The 11,031-nt window shown below is 35.0% G+C and overlaps 1 protein-coding gene across 1 annotated transcript; it reads right to left on the bottom strand.

Moving 5' to 3' along the window:
* Positions 1 to 1,299: 1,299 nt before the first annotated feature.
* On the bottom strand, positions 1,300 to 2,854 carry LOC145140366 (uncharacterized). The gene is made up of 4 exons (XM_079073881.1): positions 2,803 to 2,854; positions 2,398 to 2,759; positions 1,698 to 2,313; positions 1,300 to 1,646 (listed from the first exon to the last, which is right to left on the bottom strand). Exons 1-4 carry the CDS (start codon positions 2,852 to 2,854, stop codon positions 1,300 to 1,302), a joined length of 1,377 nt encoding a protein of 458 aa, XP_078930007.1.
* Positions 2,855 to 11,031: the final 8,177 nt, after the last annotated feature.

Genomic DNA, 11,031 nt, shown 5'->3' with positions numbered 1-11,031 from the left:
TTCTATTTAAGTAAAGCATTATACTCAGTAAGCATGGCATCTTTCCAACTATGTTTAGTAGAGCAAGTTTTGGGTTTTTAGGAATTGGAGAAATGTCATGAGTATGGAAGGAGTATTTGGGGTTGGGTTTAAAAATACCACTCTTAGCACTTGTTTGCATATGATGAGCTGTAGGAGGGGAAGATGGGGGTGTGAGAAAATCAGATGGAGGAGAAACAGCCGTTTGTGCGCTTGTAGGAAGGTTAGAGACATCTGGTGATGGGATGAAGTGTTGGGCCGAAAGTGGTGTGGAGTGGGCTAGTAAATTACTAGCAACCGAGGAAGGGGTGATAGGAGCATGGTTTGAGGTGGAATCAACAGGTGTGATAGTTGTGTTGGTGGTACTAGGATTTTGAAGGGATTGTTGGTAATGAGTGAGATAGGGGGAGGGTTTGGTAGGTTCAAGAAATGTATATGAGTGAGTACGGTATGAGATAAATTGGAATAGGGAAAAATATATTATTTGAAGATGACATGTCGGGATATAATAGGTGTGGATGAGTTTAGAGGTAAGCATATGTATCCACGATGATTGGAGGGATAACCAAGAAAGACACAAGGAGTGTTACGAGGGTCAATCTTGTGTTTTGTTGAGGAGGTGAGGTTGGGGTAACATATGCAACCGAAGGTGCGAAGGTGGGATAAGGAAGGCTTTCGAACATAAAGAATTTCAGTGGGAGTGAAATTGTGGATGGTAGTGGTGGTGTAATATTTAAAAGATAGGTAGATACATCAAGTGCGTAATTGCAGAATGATGGTGGAAGTGATGCTTGAAGAATATGGGTGTGAATCATATTATTTATCGTGCGTATGATTCGTTTAGCCTTACCATTTTGAGAGGATGTATAAGGACAAGTAAACCGAAAATTCATGCCATGGATTTTAGCATAGTTGTGAAAAGAAGAATTGTTGAATTCTCGACCATTGTCATGTTGGAATGCTTTGATTGGTAATTGGAATTGAGTTTTTATGTAAGTTTGGAATTGGATAAATATAGAAAAGACTTGAGACTTGGATTTTAGAGGGAAAGTCCAAATAAAATGTGAGAAATCGTCAAGGAAAACTAGGTAGTATTTATGTTTAAGTTTACTATCAATTGGTGATGTCCATAAATCGGCATGTATAATATCAAATTATTTATATGTAATAGATGTGGAGGAGGTAAATGGTAATCGAACATGTTTCCCTAAGGAACAAGCATGACAAACAGATTCTTTATTAAGTTTAAAGCTCGGAATAAGTTGACGATTACATAAGGATTTAAAAAACTGAAATATTTGGATGTCCTAAACGATTGTGCCAAGTCGAGGAAGACGTAGTATGAAGGATGGTAGGTAAAGACTTGATGTTCAAAGCTTGAGTGATGGGATAGAGGTCGCCCAAGCAATTGCATCGTGTGATAAGCTTCCCTGTAATGAGATCCTTCACTGAAAAACCATAAGGATCAAATTCTATGGAAACAAGATTATCATGAGTGAATTTACATACGGAAACAAGATTCTTAATTATAGAGGGAATGAGAGAGACATCGATGAGTTTAAAAGGAAAATGTGGGGATGGGGAAGTGGTTGTGCCATGACCGGTAATTGGTAATTGATGACCATTGCCTATATAAATATACTTATGTTTACTTAAAGGAGAATAGTTGGAAATTTTACCTGAGTCGTTGGTGACGTGTGAGGTAGAACCCGTATCCATGTACCATAAGCCATCGGGGGGTTGAATATGCATAGTATGGAACGTACTATCAAGTTCGGTGGGGTTCATGAGTGGGCCATGGCCATGAGAAGGACCAGAAGTTAAGTTAGCCTGCTGGTGAGCCTGTTGATGTTGCTGATTTTCGAAATGGGCTTGTGGGTACTGATGGACTTGATTGTGTTGTTGAGAAGTTGGTCGTGGACTAAGAAGCCCAACTATGTTGGATGTCGGGTACTGGCAAGGAGGAGGCGCCCACATTAGTTGCGGATACCAGGAAGTGTGTGCGTCATTCCAGTTTGTTTGTTGTTGTTGACCACGACCATCGCGACCTCTTCCTCTGCCTTGAGTGGCTGAGCGAGTGCTTCCTTGTCCTCCCCTGCCACCGCCGCGATAAGAGCCACATCCGGTGGAGTGATTTTCACGAGCAGTGGTCGAATCAGAATTAGTTGAAGCAATGTGATTTTCAGAACCCTGTGAAATGAGGGCTTGAGAAGAGGAGTGATCATGTTTGTTCTGACGTGTCTCTTCGAGAAGCAACTGAGATCGAGCTTTGTTAAAGGAGGGAAGAGGATCCGACTATTAAATCAAGGTAGCAATGGTGTCAAAGTCGCCATGGGTCAGGCCAGAGACCAACTATAACACCATTTTTGTTTCAGATACGGGGTTGCCGACATTCGCAAGCTGGCGTGTATAGTAATCAGTGACATTGGAGAACGAATCCAATCTAGTTGTGTTGAATTGCTTTTGGAGGTAAACTGCTCTCGTTGCCCTGTTATCTTGAAAATTTTCCTGCAAACGGTCCCACAGTTGTTGTGTTGTGGCTCCTGGTAGTATAATCGCTTGAAGCAGTTCGAGAGTTATAGTAGAGTAAATCCATTGTTTGACGAGGGCCTCCAGTCGGTTCCATGTGGTATCGTCAATGGAAGGAGATCGAGGAGCTTTGGTACTAATATGATTAAGAACATCATTAGCACATGCAACAATGGTGAAGATTTCAACCCATGATGCAAAGCGATCATCAGCTTGATCAAGAATTATAGGTATAGCGCTTTTTATGTTAGTTACAGCAAACGCAGAGTGAAAGAACTGTTTGGGGTTTGCTTGCGTTGCGAATCATCTCCTGGTGCAACTATGGTGTCGACTGGTATTTAGAAAATGGGTAGGGAACGAGAAGAAGATAGGTATGATTGGGAAGAGTCAAGGTTCTGATACCATAAATGTAATTGATTTTACTGTCTTTCTCATTAATCATCAACGAGTATATATACAACAATCATCCTACCACTACATAAGGATAAACTAATTCGAAATACATTCAAATACAACTGTAATCCTAATCTTATATGATAGTTATCGTTAATAGATGCTATCCCTCAACCTTGCTCGTTGATTAGTCTGTGAGACACTGCATAGGGCACTAATCGTGACCCTCCTTCATTCATCATCTTTAGTATCAAATTCTCATTAGACAATTGGATACAAAACCTAACTTGTATTAATTAGATCATAGTTTGAACCATTTGTCAATTGTATAAATTCCACATAAACCAAAATAATTATGTGACACTAGAAGCACATACACAATACGCTTCTGGACTTGATAATGGGTACGGGTTCTTCAAGTTAAAGATCGTTATAACCGATAAAAATTACAAGTATATTCTTATTATGTAAATGTAAAACAAAAAATGTAACTATTTTTGTAATTCGTTCTTTAAAAATTTTACACAAAAATAATATAATAGACATTATATTCATAAATAGAAAATAAATGAAATTGGAATTATTAAGAGGCAATTAAGAATCAGTGGTTAGAATTGTGTGTAATGATGCAAGGCATTGGTGGTGTTAATTTGTAAAGTAGTTTCTTTCTCACACATTTATCAATTATCATTCCAAAAAGAATGTGATATCCCCCTTTTCTTTATTTTTCCTTCAAGGCTCAAACATTCAATTAACTTGAAGCACACATAACCAATTATAGTTTTTGCCATCGGCTTATATTAGTATCACAAAATTAATTCATAATCTGTAGTCCATTTCATCATAACTTATATCGGCTGATCTTTGGTTTGGTGGAAAACAATACAAAACCAGTGAGTAGTTAACATCTCTAGTTGTCACCTTTTTCTTTCCAATCTTAACGGTTAATAATAACATTTAAATGATTTTAATATATAACTGCAATCAACAAATTTTCATCCTAAAAGGAAATATATAATCAAGTTCATAAATTAAAATTTTATTTTCTCGACCAATTAACCCACTAAGTATTTATGTTTGTAATATCCATTAAATGAATAAAGGAGATGGAAATGCGAATTATAACCATTTTAGAGGGCTCTTATCTTCGAGAAACTCTAGAGGACAATCACATCTTGAAGGAGTCCACATGCAACCGCTTAAGCCTTTCAAGAGAACATATTTAAACAATGGTAAACTACATCGTCTGAATGGCCCATGTAAAACCCGTGTTATAGTCCATATGAAAGGTCAATCGTGAAACATTAGCAACATGTCAGAGTTTGAACCCCAACCTTCTTTGTGGAATTACACACCTCAACCACTAGACTCTCACTACGAAGGCAAAACACCCACTTAATCATTCCATATACAGGACACTAACCACTTAGCTTGAAAACCAACACTTCTTGAAAGTCCACGGGGTGCCAAATGCATCTAGAGCCTTTGGAAGGCTCAGAATGATAAGAATTAGGCATATTTTAACGTAAGTCAAATTTGACTATTTTATATTGATTTTCCACTTGTGAAGGTGTTCACTTCTAGTTAGAATATTCGTTTAGGTTTTGGGACGCTATCCCTCAACCTCGTCCATTGATTAGTTGGTGGGACACTGCATAGACATCTAATCCTTGACAAAAAAATATTGAGATTTTTCTGTAGATTTCTTTATGAAAAAAGATTAAAATTATTACATATATCAATGAAAAAAAATATGCTATTGTTCTTGTAATCCGTTCTTTAAAAAGTTCAAACAAAAATAATATAATTGGTATTTTATTCTTATAGAAAAAGCATGAATTTGGAATTATTAAGAGGCAATTAAGAATCGGTGGTTGGAATTGTGTGTAATGATGGAAAGCATCGGTGGTGTTGTATTGATTTGTAAAGTAGTTTCTTTCTCACACATTTTTCAATTATCATTCCAAAAAATGTGATCTTCCCCTTTGCTTTCTTTTCCACCTAACCTTAAATTAACTTGAAGCACACATGATTGATTATAGTTTTTGCCATCAGCTTATATTAGTATCACAAATTTAATTCTTAATATGTAGTCCATTTGATCATAACTTATATGGGCCGATCTTTGGTTTGGCAGAAAACAATACAAAACCAGTGAGTAGTTAACATCTCTAGTTAGTAGTTGTCATTTTTTTTCTTTCCAATCTTAATAGTTAATAATAGCATTGAAATATTTTCAATACATAATTACAATCAACAAATTTTCACCCCAAAGGGATATATATATATATATATATATATATATATATATATATATATATATATATATATATATAGGTCAGGTTTTAGTACAATTACTTGAAATGTGCGTTGATAACATTCTTTTTCGCTTGGGTATGGCTCCGACTATTCGGGGAGCTCGCCAATTAGTTAACCTTAGACATATTTTAGTCAATGGTCGTATAGTAGATATAGCAAGTTATCGCTGCAAACCCCGAGATACTATTGCGGCAAGGGATGAACAAAAATCTAAAGTTCTAATTCAAAATTCTCTCGATTCACCCCCCAATGAGGAATTGCCAAACCATTTGACTCTTCAACCATTCTAATATAAATGATTAGTCAATCAAATAATAGATAGTATATATATATATCCCTATTCTAATAAAAGAATAATTTTATTTTTCTTTTGTCATGTGTCATCCTATTAAACGTTCTAATTAATGCATATTTTATGCTCTAATACTAACCGCATAAAATTTATATATATATATATATATATATATATATATATATATATATATATATATATATATATATATATACACAGGTAAGTTCAATTGAGAAAATAAAAAATGTTGAGAATAGGGGAATCATTCTCAGTCACTCATTTATTTTTGCCGCAAAAGCTTTCGTTGTACCAGCGGAAATGGATAAAGAATACACATGTGTTTCCAACAAAACATATTTCCTTAAACTATGCTAATCATTACCTTAATATATACAAAAACATATTTTTTTTCGTTTTTTTAATTTTTAAGAAGCTATTTTTATCGAAAAATGATTTTAAATATACCAAAATTCATGATTTTTTATTCTCTACAAATAGACATCCATATTGATATACTTTTAAGATAAAATAATTTTTTTTTATATTTTCAGCTATCGTTATTCATAAGTGAATAAAAATGCATCAGATTTTTGCTACAGTACATTCGTTATTCACTTATGAATAAAAATATATAATTAATTTTTTTACAGTTTAAGTATCATTTATACTACTTATTCATATATGAATAATAAATTAACTGTAACAAAAATCTGATAAATGTTTTATTCATATATGAAGATAAAATATGACGACAACTAATACACATTTTATTTATATATAAATATAATATATGACGAAAGATGATGTAAAAAAATATATTTTAAGTAAGAAAAACTTTATTACGTGTCATATTCATATATGAACGCTACTTAAACTATAAAAAAAATTAAGCATACGTTTTATTCATAAGTGAATAATGAATGTACTGTAATAAAAATCTAATAGATTTTTATTCACTTATGAATAACGAGAGCTGAAACTCTAAAAAAAATAAATTTTTTATTTTATCTTAAAACTATATCAATATGGATGTCTATTTAAAGAGAATAAAAAAATTATGAATTTTGATATATTTAAAATATTTTTTCGATAAAAATGGCTTTCTAAAAATAAAAAAAACAAAAAAAAAGTATGTTTTTTATGTATATTAAGGTAATGATTAGCATAGTTTAAGGAAACATGTTTCGTTGGAAAACACATGTTTATCCGTTATCCATTTCCGACGGTACGCCTAAATGTTTTGCGGCAAAATAAATGTGTGGCTCTCCATTCTCAACTTTTTTTTTTGTCAATTGAACCCTCCTATATATATATATATATATATATATATATATATATATATATATATATATATATATATATATATATATATTCAAGAAATATCACATTTTATAGAAGACCAAATATATATCCACTACCACTTAGGGAAGGCAGTTCTTTTCCGTTGGTCTTGACAACTGAAGGTCCCAAAAAAAGCAACCTTTATATAAAGTATGCATGAAAAGTTGCAAAACTCTCGTTTAAGTTATTGATTTTGGAATGGTTTTGCTTTTCTGTCTTTACCTATCTGATTTTTGACCTAACTAATACATAAACAAGTTTTTTATTTCAAATGATAATATTAAAATTTTAAACTTGCAAATAATATGCGTATTTTTTTTTAACTATGGAACTATATTAGAACTATAGCTGAAAGTTAGAAAAAAGAACATAGTACAAAGAGTAAATAAAAACAACATTACAAAGAGTAAATAACAAAATTAACCAATGCAGTTTATCTTATATTTATTGTTCCTATTATAGGTCAAAAAAATAAGGTTGAGAACAATTGTGAAAAAAATCGGACTTCTTATTGTTAGCCTAATAAATCTATTAGGCCTGTTTTTGGTTCAGACATCTTTAGCTAGGTATTTAATTAGGTTTAACATAATTAGCTTTCATATATATATATATATATATATATATATATATATATATATATATATATATATATATATATATATATATATATATATATATATTATTTTTCTTGTACTCTTTTATTATTCAATAAAGAAACCGTAATTGTATTTTGTTCATTATTTACATGGTATCAGAGCTACATTTGATTTGTTGTTTATGTTTGTTTTGGTTTACTTGTACTTTTGATTTGTTGTTTATGTTTGTTTTGGTTTACTTGTACTGAAGGTTTGGCGACTTTGGGTATGATTTTCTGACATGTTTCTGTATTCCGTTTGCTATGTTTTGTTCGATTTTTCATTATTTTAAGGATTTCTATTGTTTTTTTTTGTTCGATTTTGTCACTTTTTAGGGGTTTCTATTGTTTCATCATTTTTCGCGCTGCTTTTGTATTTTGCACGACGAAATACATTTTTTGTTGATTTCTCTCCGCGATTTCTCACTGCCTCCGTGAAAATGCCCTTTTTTCATCGAATTCTCACCATGATTATTATAACCGTGGCATAATTTTTTGTTCAAAAAACGTTTTTATTCGCCTTTGTTATTGTTTGAAGTTTGACTTCTGTAGTTATTGTTGGTATTTGTTGATTCTGAGGTTTTGTTGTTCTATTTGATTGTTTGATTGTTTATTCTCAATATGGCTTCGAATGATAGCCCAATTCGGAAAGTTAGTTGTGATGAATGTGCTTACTGCACACAGAAGAATCTTTGGAAGTCTCAGTGACAAATGTTATTAAACAAGGAAAAGAAGCAACAAAATAGATTATTTGGATCATTTCACCCTACAATAGAAACTAATGTCCATGCTACCACTACGTCATCTTCTGCGTTGGATCCTCAAGTTCTTAAGCAGTCCAGACAGTTCCTTGCTCTCAATTATGCAACTATGCCAACATCTATATCTTATTCAGGTTTTTCCTCATCCATCACTTCATGTATTCCTTCATCTTTATGGATCTTGGACTCTGGTGCATCTCATCATGTGTCACCTTACTTGACATCCTTTGTTCCTTTTTCTTATAGATCATATGTTTCAATCGTGCCTGCTAGTATTACACCTATGCTTATATAAGTTGTTAGTTATATTTTCATTCCTCGTATATCTCTTAATGATGTCTATTATATTCCCACACTTGCTTTAAATCTTGCTTCAGTTAGTCAGTTATGTAAATCTGGTTATTGGGTTTTCTTTTTTTGATTCTCTTTGTTGTGTTCTTGATTCTCACTCCCAACGGGTAATTGGGATCCACCGTAAGTTAGGAGAACTATATGTCTTGGAGCGACTTAAAGTGTCTGATGTCGCTTCCAGTGGTGTTGATTTGTCCTTTTTCATTTGAGTAATTCGTCTTCTGAATATTGTCTTTGGCAGACACGTTTAGGACATGTGTCAGCTTCACGTTTAAAGTTTTTAGCCTCTATCGGTGTTTTAGGTCATTTAAATTGTAACATCCCAATTTTCAAGACCAAAAATTTTGTTTTTAATTAAGTAACTTATAAAACAGTTTACTGAAAAACGTCATCGATTCATATCATTTCATAAAACATAGTCACGTGTCTCAAAACCATATCATAAAATAGTAATAATGTCAGAGTACAATCCCAATAATCTCATAACGCGGAAATCCTATGTGTGTGCGATGCGTTGCTACCGTGCCGGCTCCTTCCCCTTCGATGAAGAGGTGCCTGAAAACAAAACTGAACACTATAAGCACAAAGCTTAGTGAGTTCCCCCATCATACCACATACCATACATAACACATACAGTCTAACATATCTGGGTACTGACTACCCCTTCGGTCTCTTTCAACTGGTAACTTGCCTAGCATAGCAGGGTGCTGGCCTACCCCTTCGGTCCTGTCGACCGGTACATAGCCTAGCATATCAGGGTGTTGGCCTACCCCTTCAGTCCTGTCGACCGGTACCTAGCCTAGCATATCAGGGTGCTGGCCTACCCCTTCGGTCCTGTCGACCGGTACCGGTGACTATTTCACCCTCTACTTCTAATACATAGCATCCTAGTGCATAAGATATAAATCACATATTGCTTAGCTTATTCGGGTGCTGGTATACCCCTTCGGCCCCATCGACCGGTACCAAGGTCTATCCTACCCTTTCTACCACTATCACATATCATCATAGCATACCAATTCATGAACATAACATACCAGATAATTATCACAAAGACAATCATCTAAAAAACATCTCCTACTAGTGGGTCGGTATTGTGGCCTTAGACCCACTTCTACTGGAAGGTAACTCGCCTCAATGTTGTGTAGTAACTGAACTGTCCTCGGCGCTGGAATCGACTCCTCGCAAACTCCTACACATAGCAACCTTCCTTAATTACCATTTCATACTCATAACCCTTTCAAGGGTCAACTTAGGTCAAAGTCAAAGTCAAATTCAACACCCTGGTCAAAGTCAACATCCTGGTTGACTCAACTCGCCGAGTTGATCCATCAACTCGTCGAGTTCCATAAATCAGAGAAACTCGCATTCGCAATCGGACTCGTCGAGTTACCCTGTAACTCGCCGAGTTTCTCCTTACGACAGAATCGAGACTTTCCACTTGAACTCGTCGAGTTCTCCTTCATACGGGTCGGAACATTTGCTCATTGACTCGTCGAGTTCATCCTTGAACTCGTCGAGTCCTTCTTCATAACAGTTGGGACATTGTCTTGAACTCACCGAGTTCATCCTGGAACTCGTCGAGTTCTTGATCTTCAAGTCCATATTCACATCCATCTTGTTGAGTCCTCTTCTAGACTCAACCAGATCGCTTAGAAACAGAAAAGGTTGGGGAACCATGACCCGACTCGCCGAGTCCTATGAACGACTCGCCGAGTCCCCCAAAGTCCAAGTCTATACAGTCGATTTTAGTTGGGCTTATTGCATCCAAAGCATAGATCTGGCCTCCTAGGGTCGATATAACACGTAAAGTTACAAACTTTACGTGCATGCATGGGCACCAAAACTAAGCCATAAAGGAGTCCTAATGCATGGGATAGGGCCATAGCTCAATAAAGGTGGCAACTTTAAGCTTCCTGAGCTCAAATGTTCCCAGATATGAAGTCATCACTCTCATATTCACTCAAATCCCGAAAGTGACTTACAAATGTTCTAAAAATGACAAGATGCAAGCCCTAAAGAAGATCGAAGTGATGGAAAGCCAAGGTTGAAGCTTTTTACCTCAAACAAGCTGCAAATGCATCCAAGACTCTGGATCTACTGCCTCCTCCATGGACCTCCAAGCCTTTCCTTCCTTCTCCAAGCTTCAAATCACTAAAATGGCACAAAAAGCTCAAGAACACTCACAAGTTGATTAGGGTTTCGAGAATAGGGTCTGAGGGTGATGGAGGCTGGAGTGGAGGCCATATAAGTAGTTTAAATAGGATGCAAACCCTAAAATTTAGGGTTTCATTCAGACAGATTTACTCTTTGAGTCGGGGCTTCCGACTCGTCGAGTAGACTCTTCCACCCGCGTCCAAGATTAGCCCCTACTCGACGAGTTTGGGTCCACC

The sequence above is a fragment of the Lactuca virosa genome, chromosome 9 (genome assembly GCF_052849685.1).
Source record: "Lactuca virosa cultivar CGN04683 chromosome 9, Lactuca_virosa_CGN04683_v6, whole genome shotgun sequence".
In the NCBI taxonomy this organism is placed as follows: Eukaryota; Viridiplantae; Streptophyta; class Magnoliopsida; order Asterales; family Asteraceae; genus Lactuca; species Lactuca virosa.
This window is presented reverse-complemented; position numbering and strand designations above follow the sequence as displayed.

What these genes read in the sequence shown, in the direction of transcription:
- LOC145140366 (XM_079073881.1), bottom strand. Translation starts at nt 2,854, where the DNA reads ATGATTCGCAACGCAAGCAAACCCCAAACAGTTCTTTCACTCTGCGTT. An exon ending in TTGCGAATGTCGGCAACCCC is followed by an intron (nt 2,314 to 2,397) that starts GTATCTGAAACA and finishes TTGATTTAATAG; the next exon opens with TCGGATCCTCTTCCCTCCTT. An exon ending in ACACGTCACCAACGACTCAG is followed by an intron (nt 1,647 to 1,697) that starts GTAAAATTTCCA and finishes ATATTTATATAG; the next exon opens with GCAATGGTCATCAATTACCA.